Source organism: Cheilinus undulatus, linkage group 5 (assembly GCF_018320785.1).
Source record: "Cheilinus undulatus linkage group 5, ASM1832078v1, whole genome shotgun sequence".
Classification (NCBI taxonomy): domain Eukaryota; kingdom Metazoa; phylum Chordata; class Actinopteri; order Labriformes; family Labridae; genus Cheilinus; species Cheilinus undulatus.
In genome coordinates this window covers 4,056,172-4,078,493 of record NC_054869.1, presented here as the reverse complement: position 1 = coordinate 4,078,493, position 22,322 = coordinate 4,056,172, and the positions used below count along the sequence as shown (strand labels likewise).

The window sequence follows — 22,322 nt, the reverse complement described above, 5'->3', positions numbered from 1 at the left end:
GAAATCCTTACAACTATTAAAACGAGTCAAAGTACTAAAGATATGTTATTCTGTTTATTTTTCACGTTTATATGATTGCTGCTTTTTTCGTAATTTTTTCCTCTTTCTCTCTTTCAATTTATGTTGCATGTCAAAAATAAACCACAACAAAGAAGCAAAAACAATTAACTCTTTCTTTCTTTCTTTCTTTCTTTCTCCATTCTGCAGGATCACCTGGCTTTTAACTGGAGGTCGCCACACATGAACTCATGGAAACATCTATTCAAAAACAGCTATTCAGTACCTCGAGTAAACTCGAGTAGCCCTTACCCTCACTTTTGACATTTGATTGAGTTGATTAAGCAGTGATTTTACTTCTACATAAGTACATATTAATCCCAGTAACCAGTTGTACTTAAGTGCACCAGATGAACTAAACCAGATGACCTGACTGGCTGTACAGAGCTACGTTTCCCATCACTGCTGTCTTTCTGCATCGGTACATTACGGTTTCTGTCCAGGCGGTGTCATTGGTGCGCTGAGTCTGCGCGCTACTGAAATTCCCGGATGTTGTTGTAGCTAGCTCTTTTAGCAAGTCGGCTAGTCGCTGCGACGCCGCTGCCTTTTGCCGCTACGGTCTGTCGCATCGGGGACATTCGACCCTTTTGACTCCCCCGGCCTGTATTTACTATTTTTTAACGTCGGTATCTTAACAACAGTAGTTTAACATGGTAGAACTTGAGTGAGAGACTCGTAAATTGTAGGTCTTACCCTTGATTTTCCAACCGATTTGGCGGGACTAGATCGGGTTAACAATACGACGAGCTAACAGCTAAAGCAGCTAGCATTCAGACACAGGCCAGTTTGTTTTTTCAGGTAGCTAACACAGCTAGCTTAGCAAGCTACCGCGGCTGTCATGGAAGACAAATCTTTTACTAAAGAATTAGACCAATGGATCGAACAGCTAAATGAGTGTAAGCAGCTAACGGAAAACCAAGTCAGGACACTGTGTGAGAAGGTAAGTCTGCTCCCGTATTCAGTGTTTTATGAACACACCGGCCTCGCGTTCACTCTGGCCTAAATTGCAAAAGCGGCACCGACTACTTTCTGGGATGAAGTTACGGCAAGGTGCCTATTTTCGCCCCGTTTTCGACCAGTCATCCCGATGTTGACGGTTTTCGGCAATATTGTTATAGGTTAACAAATCAATGTCATGTTTTATCAGGTGTAACATACCACTGGTCAAAACTGTGATGCCATTTACGGGTTTATTCAAACGTTTCAGGACTGAAAGGCCGAAAATTTACATCTTCCCTAACGGCACCAGCAAGTAGACGGAGCCCATTTTACTCCCAGTTCATTAACGCGGATTCATTCTGTGCACAGCTCTGGCTTTTGGAGTAATTAATCTCCATATGTGTGCTCTTGTTCTTAAATAAGAACGTATAATTGTTGTTATAATTGTATGTAATGTGATTTTTCACCGCACCCTGTCTTTATCGATCAACCGTTTTATTGCATAAACCTGTCAACGCGTTTTCAGACGTCACTGCAGGTTTGTAGCATTATAAAAATAACCTTCACTCTTTCTGCTCAGTCGACCCCCTTTCATGTCAAGAAACGCGTATTTAACATGAATTTACTATTAACCTTTTATGAACATAAACCTCCATGCTCCCTATTTGTGTAGAGCTGTAATAGAGCTTCATTGTGAGGTGAATGAATGAAAATACCGAATTAAAACCCCACTAAGAGCAGCAGTGCTTTGTTAGGGGTGAATGAGGGGAAAAGCAATAGTTGGCCACAGCTCATGTGAGCTTCATCCTGCAACAGATCTGCAAATAACTAGTACTTCAACTGGAGAATGTATTTTATGAGCAGTAATCCGCATAGCAAAGTCATGTGAACTTAATTCGTATAGCACACAAAACTACCAAGGATAACCAAGCTGTTTTATAGAGTAAAAAGTTAAGTATGGCCTAAAGTCAGTATTGGCAGAGGACAGATAAAATAGATGATTATTGTCTTAGATATAAGCATTTCCCTATACATTTGGCTGATTGCTGCGTTAGAGGAATGCATGATTGCAGTGTAATGTTTAACTTTTATAAAATTAAGTTTGAAGTTTGTGGAGTAAAGCAGAGCCTACAGACATACGGACAAATGTGATCAAAGGATTGTTTTAAGATTAAGAGCTACAGCTAATGCTGTACAATTTGGCAAAAATGTGCGATTGCGGTTATACGAGACAAAACTGTGATTTGCGATTGCAATGGAATATATTAACAGTATCATTAGACTGCTTGTTTGGTTATCAAGGAAAATGCAGAGAAAAAATGTGTGTTTCTCAACTCCAAACATTCAAATATTGAGTAACTGAAATAAGAAACCTGAAGTTTTTTCTGCACTGCCCAAAAAATAAAAGTGGGAACTTATACAAAATGCATATGCAGTGGCACTGTTGTGACATCAAATGCACTCCTGCTTACATTTTTCTTAATGTTTTAAGTGCAGCTTCATACAAGAATAATTGAGGCCTTTCTTGCAATTATGAAATTACACAGCCTGACATCACAAATGTGATTGCAAGCAGATTAATTGTACAGCACTTACTACATATAGTTTCATTGTTTTGCTCTTGGGGAGAGTATGTTTTCTGTGTAACTTCAAACACTTTGTTGGGATTGTCCTAGGACATCACCTTGCAAATCTGTTTCAAATGTAATTAATTAAATCATACATTTTAAGATACATTAAAACAAGCACAGTTTATTTTGTGCAGTACAAAGCTAATTTTCAAGCAGCATGTTTTTATAGTGCTGTTTGTAGTTTTTTACAAGACTGATGATGCTCTGTTTTACTTTGGGATTTTTGTTGATATCCTTTATGCCGAAATTTTCAAACTTATTTTAGCCAGTACCGATATATTCACGTCTTCTTGCATTGTTAAGAACACCAAGTGTCTCCTGTTCAAAGAGAGGTTGAGTCAAGTGGAGCTGAAAGAGAAGTGGGGAATTAGCCAGTCTGGTAGCTCTTAACTTAATTCAAAATGTTTGAGGCTCACAGTCGGTCTTCTTCAGTGTGTTGGGCCCTGGACAACTTTGTATACCCAATGATACACTTTTACATTGTACCAACATTTAGGGCTGATAGGATTTATACTACTCTTATGTACAGCCAGTATATCAGCTGTAGATATCAACAGAAATGTTCATATCTGCTAGCGTTGATATGCCAATAATATCATGCACCCCCAGTTTTACTGTTAGTGTTAGAATAAATTTTACATATAGCAGTGTTAATTTTGTTGACTAAAACTATGACTAAAAATGTTTGTTGACAGCCTTTTTTCCCATGACAAAAATTAGACTAAGACTAACAAAAATAGATCTGTGATGACTAAAACTGACAAAAACCTAAGTCTAGTTTTTGTCAAGATGACTAAAACTAGATAAAATGTAATGTAGTTCTTGTCAGACACTCAAAACCCAAGATATTTCTCCACTGTAGGTAAATCTGTCAAAAAACAATGCATCTGTATTTATTCTGTCTCTCAGCTGTAGAAAGCAGGGACCTCAGGGTTGGCAGAGTGTAGAGAAAACACTACCATGATTTGGTACCAGATTTAGGCTAGAGAATAAATGCTTGAACTAAAAGTAAAAACTAAAATGTGAGGACTTTTTATTGACTAAAACTAGACTAAAACTAAAAAGGATAGAAATGACTAAATGGGGACTAAACTAAAATGCATTTCATTTAAAGACTAAAACTAAGACTAAAATTTAAAATAGCTGCCAAAATTAACACTGACACATAGTGAACAGTCTTCCAAACAAACATTGTTCAATTTTATTACTGATTGTCTATGAAAAAGAATACATGCAGCATTTATGGTAGAACCGTATTGTATTTGTCTTGCCCCTCCCACCCCACCCCTGCTGTGATTGCAATTTAACATGCAATTTTTTTGTTCCTCATCTTGTGTATTTCTCAGCAAACAAGCAAGAAATTATTTGACTCATTAAAAATTAGATTTTAATTGTTGTAGTGAAAGGAATGATGATTTTATGTCTTTGCCTCATTTTTGATAAGACCAGTATATACAAAAATGACAAAAGTAGCCTTTTTTGCAAACTATTCTGGATAATAATGAACTTAAATGTTGTCATGATGCAGCAGCATGCAAACGTGTTCTCTGCCTCAAAAGATGTTTAAAACGAGTTATGACACACATTTGAGGTCAAAGAATGTTGCACCTTCTGTGATTTGAAAATTGTACTAGGGTAATTTGTGATTTATCTAAACGTTGAATTAATTGCCAAGCCCTAATTGTAATCAGCAAAGATGAGTTTTTGAAATATCAGCCACTGGCAAAAATCCAGTGTCATGCATCCCTATCAACACATTAAAATTTGAATTACCTTCATATGGAGAGGGATTTATGAAAATACACTGAGATGTGTCACCCTGCTGCTGAGCATATCAAGTTGACTCACCCTCATACTAAGCATTCTGTACTGTGTTCAAGAATTTTGTTTGACAAGTACCAGTGCTTCAGGTGTTGGTACACTTCCTTACTCCTGGCATGGATGGAAGAAGCGTTCTTCTGGACAGTTTGGTTGCTAGGTATGAGCAGGAACTCAATCCGTCCTACGATTCTCTGCTATCCTCAGCATCATCTTTTGTTATTGTTGTGATTGAGAGCACCTTTATGGTAAAATTGACATACTGGGTGTTTGAACAAGTAAAAAAAGCAATAACTTGCAAGTAGTGAAAAGACAATATACATTTTCAAAACAAATGTAATTATTGCCATCACGAGTTTATTTAATGGTTGTGTTTATTGTGCATGTTAACCTCACAATAACAATGATTATCAGTTATCAGAGTCCTTAGCCTCTGATAAACAGTCTTTAAGACTCAGTGGATTTGTGAATTTTAATGGACTATACATAACACTAAAATAAACTTGGTTCATAAATGATAAAGCTGTACTACGCCTATTAGTGAATTTTCTACATTTTTCTATAAAAATAGAAAATTGCACCGAGCTCAATTTATTGTTATATAAAGCTAGTTTTAAAACTTGAACTTTTTAAAAATTGTGCAGATTTTTCTTTCATATTTTTGGAATTTTGTTTTATTTTAAGTTATTGATTGAACTCTCTGATTAGGGCTGTTTGATATTGGATATTTGCTTATATCAGAGGTAGTTATAAAGTAATCTTAGCTAATATATGATATATAAAATTTAGTTCAAAATTAAAATTTCAGTCCTTAAAACACACTTTAAGAAGGAAGGATGATTACAACCAAGAAAAAGATCTCAGCTGACATGGCTCTGTTGGTCTAAACTACTGTAACTTATTTGTTTCAATCAGCCAATATTTAGAGATGATAAAGGCGGGTATTTAGAGCCAAAACATTGGTTGTAAATATAGCAGAAAATTTCCTATCTGCTCATACTAATAATTCACTTTTCATTTAATTTGGTACCTGTAGATACCAATATCATGCCGGTGATAATGTGCATTCCCCTGATTAAACATATCAGAAGTAAAATAGGATGTTTCCTGTAAAACTGGGGCTGCTTTATTTATAATTTTATCACAGAGGGGCTCACTCACATCTATTTGCCAGTCAAATGACTTTTATTGTGAAACATGTATTCATGCATTTCTGAATACTTAAACTTCAGTTTTAGAAGTATTTTACTTGTTTTAAACATCCAAACTTGTAGAAAAGAAATCAGGAAAGCTACAACACCTGCAAATGGCTATCTGCAGAGTCTTTGACTTTTGAATTTGTCAGTGGTAAATGAATTCAGTTTGATCTTCTGTTTGAAATCTTCAACAACAAGATGAAACATTAAAAAGACATCTAACACAAAGCTCAGGAGAAATTAAAAAATGAGGACACTAACAAACATTTTCCACATTTGAGAAACGCTCTGCTTGAGTATCATTGCCCCAAGTCATTTGACGCTCCATGGTGGCCTGTAAGGCCATGCTGTCTCCACACCTCAAAATAACTGTCACTGCGGTGACACGTAGATACGTCTGACCTGATGTACGGCTTGTCTGTTGGTTTGACGAGTTTTATTTATCTGCATTATTAAAAAAATGACTAAAATAATTTGTGTACTTTTCTTCTCTCCAGGCCAAGGAGATCCTGACCAAGGAGTCCAACGTTCAGGAGGTGAGATTTCCTATGGTGTCTTGATAGATTAAACCACTGCTAATTGATTTCCAGTAGGGCACAGCTGTCAGAGTGTCACACACAAGCCTTTATTTAATTAATCTCATTATAGAGCCGGAGGACATAAAAATCTTTAAATCTTTAAGACAGTGAGAGAGAGGGTATCTGCTAAATTGATGGTTCTTTTGCAAATTTTCTAATGGAAGCAACAAAGACATTTAACAAAAACACATAAGATAAAATTCAGAAATTATTTAGCATAATTTCTCATCATGTAAAGTGAACTGATTTCCACTTTTATCCCTCAACATGCTCCTCTATCAGTCCTTATTGAAAGCAGTTGACACGATTTTTTTGTATAGTAAGATAAAACTGCAACGCAGTGGCTGTACGTAACAAAATGGTGACAAAGAAGGTAAAGTAAACTTTCATGTAAGAGTGGTTGCATATTGGGAACCCAGACTAGGATCCGAGTACACATTACCCCTCTGTCTAGTTCTGTTTGGTCTGTGTGAATGTAAAGTGGGGTACACAATCAGGCTAGAACGGTTTTGATCGTACTGTGTGTGGTGTGCTCCGATAATCTCAACACAGCACACCACACACATCATGGTTCTGTCCCACCACCAATCTAGAATCTCGTCCTCCAAGCCAGAAATCTCGCGTGATCACACGTGATCTAACAAAAATGAAGAAGAAGAAACATAGCAACAACCAGAGAACACAACACACAACATGGATGAGGACATACAAGAGGAGGGAATGATGGTGTTCTTGGGACTATTTTTAACGGAAAAATCCCGAACTAAAAAAACGAACTTTATGATGCCTCAGCAGGTCAGTCATGCTTGGTTTTTATTTACGCCTGCTTCCTTGTTCCTCAGTCAGCTCGCTTCTTGATTGGCTACATTCTGCCCCATGTCACAATTCACGATGTCATGACTCAGGAGCCGTCAGCTTGCCTCACACACACACAAAGATTTTTGGTCGTAAATATTGAACAAGTTTAATATTTACAATCGTTGGCCCCGACCGTTTGTGGAGCCGATTATCGGGACAAATTCACTTTGACACACCTCAGACCACAGGATAATCTTATAAGGCATAAGATAATCGGGCGTTGGACGTCCTTGGTTGGGAAGGGGGAAAATTGGGACAAAAACAGCCCAATTATCTTTATGTGTGTACCCCGCTTAAGTGTGCCAAATTTAGGCACTAGGCTTGAGTCTGCTGCAGAGCGATTCATGTGTACACAGAAATGGTATGAATGCATCAGGACCTGAGTGCTGAGTACTTGTCAGCAAGTAGATTGGAAATTTAATTCTAAACATCTCGTGTCACCTCAAAAGACATTATACCTGCACAGCCCACAGCTGCACAGTAAATGTGAAGCTGGAAGATGGTCATTCTTGGCTTTCTAAAACGAATTAAAAAAAAAAAAAAAAAAATTAATGGTAGCCTGCAGGAGGAACTCCATTGTCCATTAAAACGTCAACCTGAGTGGTTGCCTTGATTTTCTCTTTTTTTTTTCCTTCTTAGCAGAGTTTCAAACCAACAATCACATGCTACCACTCACTGTATCACACACAATATGTAGACAGGTGTGCTTCCAGGGATGGTACAAAGCATTTGTGCCCAATTTGAAAACGGCCTAAGGTGTAGTTGAGCTTGGTTTATACTTTTGCAATGATTCTACGTCAGAGCTTTGCTATAGTGGGATATGTTGTTGTGAGCATTACATACTTGTGAGTTGGTGTGTCTGTGTGGCTCTGCAACACTAGCTAGCTGTGTAATTTCTATGCTGGATAAATCACCAGTGTCTGGTCCTGCTGCAGTCGTTACTTGTTTGTGTATAGAAAACAATGGTAAATGAAACTGGGGTGTTATGTTGGAGTTGGAGCTGATCAAAGATGAGCAGCAGTTGATTATAATGCAACACTTGCAAAAAGGAAAGGAGTCAATACATCAAGGAGTTGAGATGAAATGAACAGCTCCAGAATCAGTTTAGGAAGAGGACGAAGAAGTGATTTCATGTGATACTTGAAGTATTGTAAATGCAGGTAATAAGATCCTACCCAGCTGACCAACCAGGACTTGCGATCTGCATCATTTCAAAGACTCGTTTCAACACATGGTTGGGTTTTTGAGGAGGCACACTCTAGGCTCTGCACATAGGCTTTAGTAGAGGTTCAGGAAACAAGAGCCTATGAACTGTGGAGATTTGATGCTGAAGTATAACTCAGGTTTAGGCGCTTTCAAGCAAATATTTTGGAGGAGAAACTTTTGACTGTAACAGTCGCTATGGTAACCCAATCTTTAACTTGCTTATGCCCTCTTCAACCAAATTCTTTTTTCATGGGAATGATAACACTGCTAATAATGCTTATAATAATAGCAATAATAATAGTAGTAATAATACATTTGATTCATGAAGGGCATTTCAAGAACTCAGACACTGTACAGTAGCTAAAAAAGACACATGAAGAGCAACATTTCACACAGAGGCAGCCAATGCAACAAACAACATTAAATCTCATAATAAAAGCCTGTTTGAAAAGGTCAGTCTTGAGCAGTGATTTAAATGTATGTCAGTGCAGTCTTGTATATGTTTTGAGAATGAGTTCCAGAGGGAGGGGGCAGCTATGGAAAAGGCAGCCCCCTCCTCAGTATAAAAAGTGTGAGGAACAAGCAGCAGAACAAGAGTGGTGTAGAAATGTTGGGCTGCTGGCAGGTTTCCAAACAGAGAGGGAACTCAGAAAGTAGAAGCTTTGATCTGTGAACACCCACAGGTGAACATGAGAGCTGTTCCCTCTTCTGACGAGAACATCTGATGCTTCAGTATTCACTGGGTAGCATTGAGTAGAGGTTATTTTTTGACTACAGTTGTTCTCTATAATGGAGGTCTTTATTACATTGAGGGGGAAGTAGCAACTTTATCAGGATGCTGACTCTCTCTGTGTGTTGTCCCCTTTGGCTGCATAACTTGAACTTCAGCCGCCTGAACAATATAAAACCTTGTTTACACTGCAAACTGTGCGTCTGCTGAGCAGCAGGCTCTCTCTCTCACACATACACACCCATCTTAAAATACCACAGAGTCTCTTAAGAAACAAAAACGTTGGAAAAGCACAAATCATAAAGTCAACAATGCTCTTAGATACCTGCTGAAAAGACATTTTAAAGCTCAGTGTGTTCAGCGTTTGGAACAAATGAGAATTCACAGAAGAACATTGTTTTCTGTGTGACTGCACAGTATCCTCTTTTGATGATGGTGGAACATCTTTTCTAAGCTGTTAAACGTGGAAGAACCACATGTGGTTGAGGCCCAGATAAAGCTGTCTTTTAAAGGAAATCTGTAATATGATTGACATTTTAATTTGTACAGCATATAATAAAAGCAAACAACAATTTTATAATCCTCTCTGTTGCTTTGTGCATCTCAGTGACATTGTTTTCTGTGTTTAGGTGCGATGCCCGGTGACGGTGTGCGGCGATGTCCACGGTCAGTTCCACGACCTGATGGAGCTGTTTAAGATCGGAGGAAAGTCTCCTGACACCAACTACCTGTTCATGGGAGACTACGTTGACAGAGGCTACTACTCTGTGGAGACGGTCACGCTGCTCGTCACGTTAAAGGTAACTGAGCTGTCAGTGTTTGTATGCAGTGAGATCTCTGTGTGCTCTAAGAACTTATTTCTGAAAATGTTTCAAAAATTAGATTTCACACATCAAATGTTGAATCTTTCCTCTTAAAAGCTGACATTATTTGGACTTTATTGAAAGATGCTGGTACTCACTCTCATTCAGAGTTCCAAGGATTTACTGTCTTGAAATTTGTGAAAAAATGGCTCAGAGATGAAACATTTATTCTCATTTGTATCATTTAGAAGAAGTACAGACTGATGTCTCTTTAAATCTTGGCAAACAAACTTTTCTTTAAAAGTGTTTACAGCAGTCGTGCATCTTGAGTCATGCTGACACAATATGCCTTTGTCCCAATTTTAGAACCATTCTTAGGAGCTGATTTGTTTTATATTGGGATTCTGAGGTTCTCATCCGTGCTTTTTCTTTTCCCTTTTTAAACCAAAGCAATAATGAAATCATACAGAGAAAAGGTTATCAACAGTAATATTTCCAAAAGCAGTACATATGACATGCCAGTCGGTCAGACTTTGCGTTTTGATCCTTCATTTTTTTTCTTATCTATCAAACGCTGTGTTATAGCTGCCTTGCTTGTGTTTGACCTTGTCAGTACCTCAGAACAAATCAATTAGGGACCAGTAGGTAATTACAGGGGTTGTGCACAACTAGCTGACAAAATGATGAAACATCATCATCCTGGCTAGTGGACACCAGAGTTACTGGCTGGCTAGAATAATTATTTGGGCTCAAGTCAACCAAAGAAAATTTTGTTTTGATTAAATGACAACAGAATTATGAACCAACGGATTGATTTTTGGGTTTAGGTAACAGCCTTCTCCACTCTGGTACCAGTGACGTGTGATAACAGTCCCTTATGAGTCGCATGTCGTTTTAGAGTTACTGAAACCGTTATCAAAGCAGTTCTTGATGTGATCTGGCTCCCAGTGCTAAAAAACCCAGAGCCAAGGCTTTAGAAGTTATACCCCTGCTTACAGTTTCTCACTTTCTTACTTGTTTACATTCTTCACAGAATATATAATTAGTAAGTTCAAGTTGACATGTAACGCTAAATCAAAGTGTTGTAGCTTAAAATGGCACGTTTGCAAGTAACACTGTGCAAATGAAGATGCCCACTATATCTCTAATGTAAGAGACATCAGGTATGCATGTAATCATTAAACTGGAGCAATGTGTAACCACATTCAGCACAGGCATTTGGATTTTAACTTTTTAACGAGGACTACAGTTGAGTATCGTTTGGATTTTTCCAATTCCAGTACTAAATTGATACTTCTAAATAGTGATGCATGATCAGTATTTCTTTGAACCGATATCGATAACTATTGATTTCCTACTCCTGGCCAATAACTGATCAGAGCCGATAATTTTTTTTCAGTTGTTGATTTAACAAAAGAAGTTTATTTGATGTATTTATGCTCATTTGGGGGTAAGAAGGGGTTAATCTGTAGTGAGCACAGATATTTCTAACTAATTCTAACTAATATCACTCTTGTTTTTCAAAAAACAAAGAACTATTCTGACTTTCTAACTGTTATTATAGTTAACTTTTCTAATTAAACATCTGTGTACCAAGTACAACATACACAAACAGCTGACAGGTTTTCCCCCTTTTCCCTTGAAATGAATTAAAGTATCTTGACAAGTGGTCAAATCTGACATTTCAGTAAACTAAAAAAAAGAATTCAGCAGACTCATGTCAAATCAGACATAAAACCAAATGATAACAAGCTAGAGCTGGGCAATTAAATCGAAAAGAATCGAAACCGACATTTAGAGCCTCTAACCAACAAAAACCTGCCATGTCTATTATTTCAATTTTTTCCCTCTTTCTTTGAAAACTTTGACTTTTTACAAAAACATTTTCATTTTAGTGTTTGTTTTGATTTCAGATGTTTCAATAAATACACGTAAATTGTTAATCTGTTCCTGTCAGTTTCAGTTGTTTTAAAATGATACAAATATTTACAGAACAAACAGAGTCAAAGGTTGGGGGTAGAATAATCATTCATTAATCATAATCGAGGTAAAAAGTTCAATTAACCGTGATTTGATTTTTGCCATAATTGGCCAGCCCTATAACAGGCTGTCATGCTTAACAAATGGAGATAATGGGGGTCTGTTTTTTGTTTTTGTTTTTTTGTGCTGCTTAAGTCAGAATCAAAGAGAGCTGATTTTTTACATAAAGATTAAAAGTATGCGCTGACATAAGTCATATCAGAAATAGGTTAAAAATGTTAAGGACACCGTGGTTTGTGGCTAAACTTCTGTTCCTAACGTCGATCAGACTGAATGAAACCACATCATCAGAGCAGGCAGGGATACGTCTATGAAAGTAGCGGTGGAACAGGAGACTCAGACTGGTTTTGTTATTATAACATTGCCTTTTGGCTCTGGCAAACTTTCTGCAGTTTCCAATGCCTGCTGAATCCACAATCTGCCTGGTATCAGCCTTTGGCTTGGTCCTAATTCCCGCGGCTGAGGCTAGTGGCTACCGCCGCTTCATTTTAACATCGTTAGGATGATGACTTTTAAGGAACTTTTAAGATTCGTCGAGGACTTCTTTCCGCTCTTTGGGCAAATTCTATAAACACTGTCATGTCATCCTCCCTGTAAATACTGAAAAACTCCACGGTGTTGTTAGCCTCTTATCACTGAGGATGTTTCCTCTTCTTCTCTGGTGCTTAACAGCGGGTCATCTACCGCGGCGCCCCCTACTGTTTCAGAATGTGTAGTCTCGTGAGAAAGAAAACAAATGCCTCTCTTATCAGATTTTATTGGTTATTATTTTGTTATCGGGATAATAAAAATATGTAAAATATATAGAGTATTGGCCAATAATTTATCGGTACTGATGATTATCGTAATCCCTACTTCTAAATGGTGCTGTGCTTAAAGGTACCTGAATCAATACTTTTTAGAGAAGGAGAAGTTATTTAAGTCACTTAATGAGTAAAGTCTGTCTCTGATTCAAATAAATATCTAATAAATATGCCACTAGAGTGTAAGGATAAGAAAAAGAAACAGGCGTTATCTATTTATGTATAAGGCTCAAGCAAAACTCGTATACTGGCATTTAGTCAATAACAAAGTAAATGTGTCAGCCAGTGTGGCTGAGTTCTCTGTAGGAAAACACAGGCAGCCAACAGATGTTCATGCTCTGCTGAAACTATTCAAGTTACATAAATCACACATATTCCATAATGTATTTTCGACCCTTTCATCTGACGTGGCAAAGGGTTATTGGGGTGTTGAGGTATCAGAAAAAAGCGTGAAAGTCTGTTTATTATTTAATTCCAGTAGGTACAGAGGAGGTGTGGCGAGAATAGATCAGATTAGATGGATATTTTATTGATCCTGAAGGGCTAGAACTGCTGATGTTTGCAAACTTAAAAGGCCAGTTGATAACATTTACCTGCAGATGCCTTGATCTCAAGTGTAGCTGTGTTGAATATATAATGCTTGATTCTGCCTTTTTCCTGAGCATTTAATTAACCTTAGACTAGTTTACTAATCCTGGTTTAGATGGGCTCTTAAGGAACAAGGAAATAGCCGCTAAGAACATCCGTATCAATTACCAGTCTGCTCTAACCTTACCTCCCTCACAATGAGCACATTTGTTTACAGACTGAGGTCCTTTTCACAGCCGGTCATCTGTACCAACTCTGCATGCTTTTTGTGTATTATAATGGAAATAGTTGCCTACCAGAGTGAAAAATAGTCTGAAAAACAAACAAACCATGGTTCAGTTTGTTCTTTTCATCAGAGTTTTGTCTTGGCCCTGGTCTGAAGGAGGTCCCATGTCTAATATTCTAGCCCACATGAAACTGAAAAGTTTTGACCAGTCAGTGTAGGTGTGTTCAGGGCTGTTCTGGAGCAGAGTCCTTTTTCTTCAAGGCCACAACCCTGCTGACATTTTATTACTTTGTCATGATATGTCTGATAAGGAGGAGACCAGAACTGAGCCTGGAGATACAGAAACAAGGAAAGCACTCCGCTTGCTCTTCACTCAACCAAATAAAATCAATCTTTTTCTGTGTTTGTATCAAAAATGCTGCGAGGATTTAGACCTCAGTGTTTTTGTGTTGAAAGTTTTACCGTTTTCCTCTTAAAGTTTTATTGCATCATAAACATGCTGGTAGTAACATGACTCCATGATGTGTGAGCTTGCATCAGCTGACTGTGAGGTCTGGTTAATCGTTGGTTCCCACACCTCACTGACTCGGTGACTATATTAACGACACTGAGATATTCCAGTGTAACACCAGAAGGTTGAGCTGTTAAACCATTAAACACAAACACACATGAAATATATCTGATTAAAACACTAACGGGACATGGAGTTTAAATTGATTTCAGCCCAGATTCAGCTGATGTTTGATGCTAGCTTTCAGTTCTTAGAATTAGTAATAAAAAAGCAATAGAGGTTTAATACTTCAACCCAGTCTACATTTTTGACTCCATCTAGATCAAAATTGCAGTATTTAATATTTTATCCAATAAACCTTTTTTCCTAAACAATGAAACATATTAATTATCCATCTTATATAACAAGTAAGTTGTTTGAATTGAATTCTATACCTATAACATTACAAGCTGCAACAATGCATGCAACATTACCTCAAATGGAGCAATACTAATTGCTTTTATTGTAATGGATGTGTCTCCTCATGGTAGCTGCCATGGGCTACAAGTTCATTTGCTCAAACTCACCCCAAAACGCCACTGTTACTGTTACTACTTATGTTCTGCATCACACCCTTTCTCATGCATCTGCTACCAGTCGGCTGCCTTGAGCATCATGCCAGTGTATCTGTGATGGCAGCAGCATCACCTATAGCCTGTACGTTTCTACATGCAGGGGGCATACGTTACCCTTTACTTTGACTACCAGTGCTGATATCAGACAGATTTTTTATTTTGGATTAGTCAGAGAAACCAAAGATTGCTGGTTTCTGTATCCATTAAACAAGACAAGCTGTCAGCATTACCTGCTTTACATCCTGCAATGTAACAATCATGCACAAGCAGAAGGAGTAAGTTTGATAGTGAACATCAAAACAGTCAGAGTATGAGATGGTTTGTTATTTAATTTATAGATGACATAAATATTATAATGGTAATAAATAAGTAGTTTTGAGTAAATGTGTCAAAAAGCCCTGTTTGTTTAAAAAAATAAAACCCAGATAAATGCCAGAAGCACAACCACTATCCAGGGAAAAAAACATGTTTTGCAGCTGCAGTTGTGTTCATACAGTTGGCATTCAGCAGTTCTTCAGGGAAAGTTTTCCTCTGTAAATCTTTCACCTTGTTTTTGCTCCATGTGAACTTGATCTATCAGCTGATTCAGAGACTTTATGACCGCAACAGAAGCTAACCAAGAAACACTGTGTACTTCCTCTTTTGTATATTTTTACTGCTGTGATCTCTGTGACTCAGCCGTGTTTTACTAAGCTCAGCCTGTTGCGTTTTGAAGATCATGTTTTACTGGCATTACACGAAAAACCAGCCAGCCAGCCAGTGCTAAACACTCAGTATTAGAAGCTATGCTTAAGTTTTGAATTTATCAGAGTTAAAACAAGTAAAACTAAAATTAACCTTTGGTTATTCAGATACACGTAATGTGTTTTTAATTAACATTACTACATTACATCACTGCTGCATTACATTTAGAGCTTGTTAATGTTTGCAGATTTTTAGGATATCTTTATGCTTTGGATTTTTTAAGGATATGTTTGGGGTATTTTTATGCCTTTATTAAAAGTGAAGGACAGTGGATGGAGTCAGAAGTAGGGAAGAGTGATAGGGGTGAGACATGCTGGAATGAAGCCACAGACCAGACTTGAACCCAGGCTGTGTAAACATGGGGCAGGACCTAGCCTCAAGGCCATCTGAGTCCTAGGATTATTTTAGGAGAGTCATAAAAATAGTTTTTCTTAAAATTTATTGTAACATATTTTACAGACTGATTTTTCAGTGAAGACAAATGAAACATTCATAGCTGTGGGAAGTAAGGCATCCTCTAACCCCTGATGTTATGAATTTGTCCTACATTCCCTCAGTCTTCTGTCAGCAAAGACAAAAATGAAGTGAAATATCTGTAGAATTTTCTGAACTATAATGTGCTGTCTTTAGATATTTTGTTGTTTGAGCATCATCACAAACAACAAAATATCTTCTGTATTGATTGATATTTACTTGTATTTAGAAACTAATTTTTTGGGCTTAAATGAGAATAATCATAGTTTGTAAATAGTTCCTGTCTGATGAATGATTGTTTTCCCCTCTTTTTTTTTTCCCCTAGGTTCGTTTCCAGGAGCGAATCACCATCCTGCGAGGGAACCACGAGTCACGGCAGATCACGCAGGTCTACGGCTTCTACGATGAGTGCCTGAGGAAGTATGGCAATGCCAATGTGTGGAAGTACTTCACAGATCTGTTCGACTACCTGCCTCTCACTGCGCTGGTGGATGGACAGGTGGGACACTATATTGAGGGAGCACAGTCAGACTCTTCTAAAGAAATGGGGATACAATTTGTGTTTACTTTATGTGCTGATTTTATTCCTCTGATGTTGAATTTCCCAAAAGCACGTTACTCAGTATGCTTGCATGCAGTTAAAGGCTGGCTCAGACTATACGAATTCGGCCAGATCTAAGCCAGACTGCAGCGTCGCAGCTCATTGTCAAAACTCTGGCCCAATTTAGCGTGTCGAGGACAAGCAGTCTTGTAGTGTAACATAGTTAACAACGAGTCCAAGACCACAATTGAAAAAGACTTGCATGTCAGAATTTTTTTTACATTGTCGTCTAGTCTGACACCCTGGCCTGACGTTAATGACGTGAATCCTGACATCTACCAACAGGAGGGCATTTGATCCTTATCTTTGCATCATCATTTACAAGATTTACCACTTTTATCCCCTTTAATTCCCTAAAATGAATGTGTACATTTTATTTTATTATTTAATTACATGCATACCCTCAGTCCTATCTGAAGGAGAGCCACTCCATATCTTATTTTTCTTTCTACAAGCAAAAGTCCGCCACAATCACATATAGCGCTTCTGTTGTAGTGTGATGGACACTCTTTGACCCCCCCCCCCAGGTCAGGATCCCTCTTGTAGTGTGGCCAGGTTGACAGCCTAGACGGGACAAGATTTTTTTGAATAGTCTGACATGGTGCTGTCGTGAGCGACCAAAAAGATCGTGTAGTCTGAGCCGGTCTTTAGTTGAGCTAGTGGTTTTAGGTGATTCAGAAGGACTACTTTCCTTGTCCATGTATATTTTTTCAAAGGAAAAAGTGATTAATTGATGAGAGCAAGTACGACACCGATTTTGGAGGTGGCGATGTGCCCCTTTCAGCTGGTTGTTTTTGACCTTTTTCCAGTTCACCTTGTTAGCAAAGGTGGTAGTGATATGATGTTCGTGAACGTGCCGACTATTTCTGCTGGATCTTTTATGTGAATGAAGGAAGTTCTGGGACATCTGACTATTTCTAATTGCTTTAAAACAGTCTGAGGGGAAATGCTCTCACAGAGTGTGGATTGTTTGAATAATGAATATGACAACATAAACTTAGTTAAATATAAGTTTGTTGTTCTTATTTCAGATCTTCTGTCTCCACGGAGGTTTGTCTCCTTCCATAGACACTCTGGATCACATACGAGCTCTGGACCGCCTGCAAGAAGTCCCACATGAGGTAAACAAACACAAGCCAACACAAACAAACTTTTAAGTTTTAGGAACAGGAACTTCTCTGACTCCTTGTATGTGCCTTTCTTTGCTCTAAGCCTTTTGGTTAACAACCCTCTTTACCTGTTTCCATCAGGGTCCGATGTGCGACCTGCTGTGGTCGGACCCTGATGACCGTGGTGGGTGGGGCATCTCCCCCCGAGGTGCCGGTTACACCTTCGGACAGGATATCTCTGAAACCTTCAACCACGCCAACGGCCTCACTCTGGTGTCCCGCGCCCATCAGCTGGTCATGGAGGTAGGAGATCCAGATAGTTGATAAATGACCAATTATGCCCTTTGATTAATAAATAACCTATCATGCTTTCTAATTAATGATCACAGCACAAAACTTCATTTTAAAGTACACAGTACAGACTCGTTTAAAGAAATGAATATGTCAGGAGAACATTCTGAGTCCAACTCTGCTAAATTTTAGTTAATTCATTTTTTTTAGTCAATTTTTCTACTTAAGTTAGAGATAGCTGACCTGTCTGTATGTACAGAGGGCATCTTTTATCTGGTTGTTGTTTTCTAGTTTGTTACTACACAGGCCTTGAGCTTTCTGAAGCCCATGGACAATATATTAGCTCTACCTGAAAACTGTATTAGCTTCTAACAAGAGCAGAATTCGTTATTGTCATCCTTCATAAATCATTAATTTTTAAGATGTAATGAGTAGAAATAAACAGCCAATTTTTTTTACTTTTACTTTCAAATCCAGAATTCATTTAATGGAAATACTCCTGTTCAAATCAGCTTCTGGTGGTTTCAGGGCCACAGTTTATTGAAGTTAACCTAATTTTCAGTGAGCATTTTTCCACTTCTGTCATGGTCAGGAATTACAAAGGCTAGGATTGGAAAGAGTTGAAAGTTAGGGATGCATCTGCAAATAATGTTGCATGAATGGATGCCAGTGTTTGCCTGTTGTCCACATGAGAAAATGTTGGAACAGCAGTGTGCACCAAAAGAAGTATTTTTAAAAATCTGTGGTTTTGGCCCTGATTTTCACGATTGCATCGCTCATAAAAGTTTTAATGTCATTTAAACATGTTAGGAGACTATTGGTCTGCACAGTGTCAGAGTCAAAGAAAGGGACTCTCAAAGGCCTCTGAAGAATGAAACCTATAACTGATAGATGAATTAAATGGCACTGCTCAATAACGAACATTTCTAGATTATTTACAAGCTCAGCAGTTGTGACTTGTGTCCACATGTGGGGTTGTTTTTGTGCTGGCGGCACCAACAACCTTGACTTTGGGCATTTCTCACTGTTAACAAACAGTGACTTCCGCTTTCTTTGGTAGTATCTGTAATGTTTTGAAATGGCTCAGTACACTCAATGTTTTCCTTTTTTTGAGGAAATATCACAGAAAAACTGAACTGTAGAGCTGGGGACTTAAACCTTAAAAAGAAGAGTGTGATCATTTTCTCCTCCATGATTGCTGTTGATCAGACTGGTATAATCAGCCCTGCCTATTCTTTGTTTGATTGGCCAGTGAGGGATTTAGAATGAGGCAAAAGTATAGCTGATGGTGAGGGTGTTGCCGCATCATGGGGTAAAAACTAAACCAACATAATGCTTAATTACAACATTGGTTTTGTATTGAAAAAGAGTTTGCCAGCAAAAAAAGGCACACAGGCCTCTAATGTTTGAAAAATGTTAGTATCAGAGAAAATCTACAGCTTTAAGCCTAAAGATAGCCCCTGGCACCTGCAGCAGGTGTGTCAAATCCTATGGACCTGCATGGATTCTGACAATCCATGTTAAATGTTTCAAACCAGTACATCCAAGAAAACTTCTGAGAGATATCAAGGACAATTGGAGCAACAGTGTGGCATGCAGATTGAGACAGACAGACAGACAGATAAGCTGCACCTTTAAACACATTTCAAACACCAAACGTTCAGAGGCCTTATGAGAAATTTGGACCTGTGATGAAGCTCTATATTCAGTGTTAGACTGGTGTACAGTGTTCTTTAGTTTGATCTCATTTAGAAGTTGGACCCTGTATCTCAAGTTTGATGGTCATTTAAAAGGCAAATATCAGTCTGAGCCTTGACATCAGAATTTCATATTTCACTATATTCAAGGTGCCATACTGCACCATAATGCACATTCCAAATAAAGGTATTAAAGAATTTAAATGCTCTTCAAGTGAGGGAAGTTTTCGGTAAGAAAAATATGTTACTCAAAGATAGCTTTGAATTAAGGGAGCAAAATGGACACGCAGGGAATTAGTGGAGCCTTTTATTCACTTTTGCTCAGATTGTCTTACAAACAAATGTAAACAGATGCTTGAATCATCAGAAATGTAGCCATAAAAATTGTTACATTTCTTTTCCCCCATTTTTTCTGATTTTAAGCTTCAGTTTTTCTTGCTGTTTTTCATCACATGTGCTGAGACACAAGTGGACTGAGGCATCCTACAAAAATCCTCATGTCTCCATGGCAACAAAATAGAAAGTAACTGTAAGGGTCCCTGCACCCGCTTCACTCCCACTGTTGTTCTCTCTGAGAGTCTCTTCACCTCACACACTCACACTGTTAAAATTCTGCAGCAAACAAAATGAATATTTTAACCTACTTCACAGTAAAAATTGAGTAAAATCTCTTTATAACCAGATGAGACCAGTGTTAATTTTGCCGACTAAAACTAAGACTAAAAATGTTCGTTGATGGCCTTTTTTTTCCATGACAAAAACTAGACTAAAACTAACAAAAATAGATGTGTGAAGTGTAACTTGTGTGTTGTTGGTCTTCAGGGCTACAACTGGGGCCATGATAAGAATGTGGTGACCATCTTTAGTGCTCCAAACTACTGCTACCGCTGTGGAAACCAGGCAGCCATCATGGAACTGGACGACACTCTGAAATACTCGTTGTAAGTACAAAAGAAACCACAGAAGTAAAATTTTAATTTCATTCAACAATCGGTTGGACTCATAACAATAACAAACCTGCTCTGCCTCCTCAGCCTTCAGTTTGACCCCGCCCCCCGCCGTGGTGAGCCCCATGTGACCAGACGCACTCCTGACTACTTCCTGTGAATGTCCAAAGCCACACCTGTCAATCATCCACGAAGCTTCACCCTCTTACCCCCCGCCCCCACCCCCACCTCACCCCTCTCATCTTGGATGGAAAGAAGATAAGAATAATATTACTGTACCAGGGAGAATAGAAACAAACGATTGGCTTTTAACAAAAAGAGAGAAACGTAAAGAGCTGCCCCCTCTACAGTCTTGTTTTCGATATGCTGTCTTTAATGCTGTGCTTCTGGGGAAAAACAACACGTACAACTATGATCTGTTTTCTTTATTTTCTTTTTTTGTTTCTTACATGTTTGAAAACGAGATAATAAAACTACCAACGTGGACCAAATGTGCCATATTCTGATCCTTTTACAACATGTACAACGCATTGCAATGTTTCTTTCTTTTGTTTTTTTTTTCTGTTTTTGTTTTGTTTTTTAGACCAGCACTATAACCCTACCTACCTGACGTCACCACCACACCACACATCTCATGGCATATGTGCTTTTTTCTGTTGCAAGATAATTTTAAAAAAGACGAAAAAAAGAGGAAAAAAAGTTTGCTTCAAGTAGTACAGCTGTCAGTTTTAGCTGTCCAGGCTGCAGCCGGTGGTCATCTCAGCAAGTATATTACTGTAATTTGAATAAAGACAACAGACGTATGAAATAAAAATGTCCTATTGACAAACTACTGGGCTGCGTCAGTGTCATTTCTTCAGTGAATTAATGTAGATTAATGTGCATTCAAACACCCTTTACAAAAGCAAGAAAAGCCTCTGTACCAGGGTGGTAAATTGGCAACGGCCACCAGCTAGATGCAGGTACTTTTGAATGTTTATTTATTCAACTTACTAGACACTGGGGCGGTCAAATAAAAAGTAACATAACCTAATGGAGGGATTTTGTTACAGTAAATGGCATAAATGAGACCCCATTTTTCTGTTTGTTCCTACTTACAAAGGCTGAGTGGATCTACACACTCACTGACTATGCCCATTAATTTACAGTGCCCCAGTAGCAAGCACAGCAAATATTTGCATGACCTGATAAAGGACAAAGTGGTCATTTGGATAATTTATGCACCAAATTAAATAGCCTATCCCTTGAATACTGTAAGTCTTGATTAATATTTTATACTTAACTTAAACAATGCTGCGTGTTAAACCAGAGTGACTGGTAAAAATGTTTGCGAACCCACCAGCTAAAGTGGCAGGTAGACGAAAAAGTTAAATTCTAACCCACAAAGAAGAAAGTTTAAAAAAACAGCTTTTTTTTTTTTAGAGGTTGGCCTTTTTTTCAGTGTATTTACATCAGCTTTTATTTTACTGATTGGCAGTAAAATCAGTAGATTTAAAAGTGTGCTACTTGGCCTTCACTGCAATGTGAATCCTGAAGAAGCTCGATATTATCACTATGATTTTGGTATCTGCAGAAATCAGCTTAGAAGATGAATTTTTTAAGTGGATGGGAACATATCAATATTGATATACCAATATTAATGTTACCAATATTAACAACTGATATTCTGGCTATAAAATCTGCCTATATTAGCTGTAAATATTGGCCGTAGGAACAAATAAATGGAGAAATACTTCTAGGGTTTAGGCTGGACCAACTGACATACTGACTGAGATCTTTTCTTTATTCTGCATACTTTCTTACACATTAAAGTCCATTTTAAGGACTGAAATTTGATCATTTGTTCAGCCTCAAACTTTAA

General features: G+C 38.0%; 1 protein-coding gene across 1 annotated transcript; it reads left to right on the top strand.

The window, feature by feature from the left end:
* Positions 1-559: 559 nt before the first annotated feature.
* LOC121509686 (serine/threonine-protein phosphatase 2A catalytic subunit beta isoform) lies at positions 560-21,293 on the top strand. Its single transcript, XM_041787265.1, has 8 exons — positions 560-997; positions 6,139-6,177; positions 9,643-9,813; positions 16,142-16,315; positions 17,449-17,538; positions 17,668-17,829; positions 20,337-20,455; positions 20,549-21,293. The coding sequence occupies exons 1-8, from the start codon at positions 896-898 to the stop codon at positions 20,619-20,621; spliced, it is 930 nt and encodes a 309-aa protein (XP_041643199.1). The 5' UTR covers positions 560-895; the 3' UTR covers positions 20,622-21,293.
* The last annotated feature ends 1,029 nt before the right edge of the window (positions 21,294-22,322 follow it).

Excerpts from the sequence above, each read along its gene's own strand:
- LOC121509686 (XM_041787265.1), top strand. The coding sequence starts at position 896 with ATGGAAGACAAATCTTTTACTAAAGAATTAGACCAATGGATCGAACAG. Across the intron at positions 6,178-9,642 it reads AGGAGTCCAACGTTCAGGAG|GTGCGATGCCCGGTGACGGT; the intron begins GTGAGATTTCCT and ends TTCTGTGTTTAG. Across the intron at positions 17,830-20,336 it reads CCCATCAGCTGGTCATGGAG|GGCTACAACTGGGGCCATGA; the intron begins GTAGGAGATCCA and ends GTTGGTCTTCAG.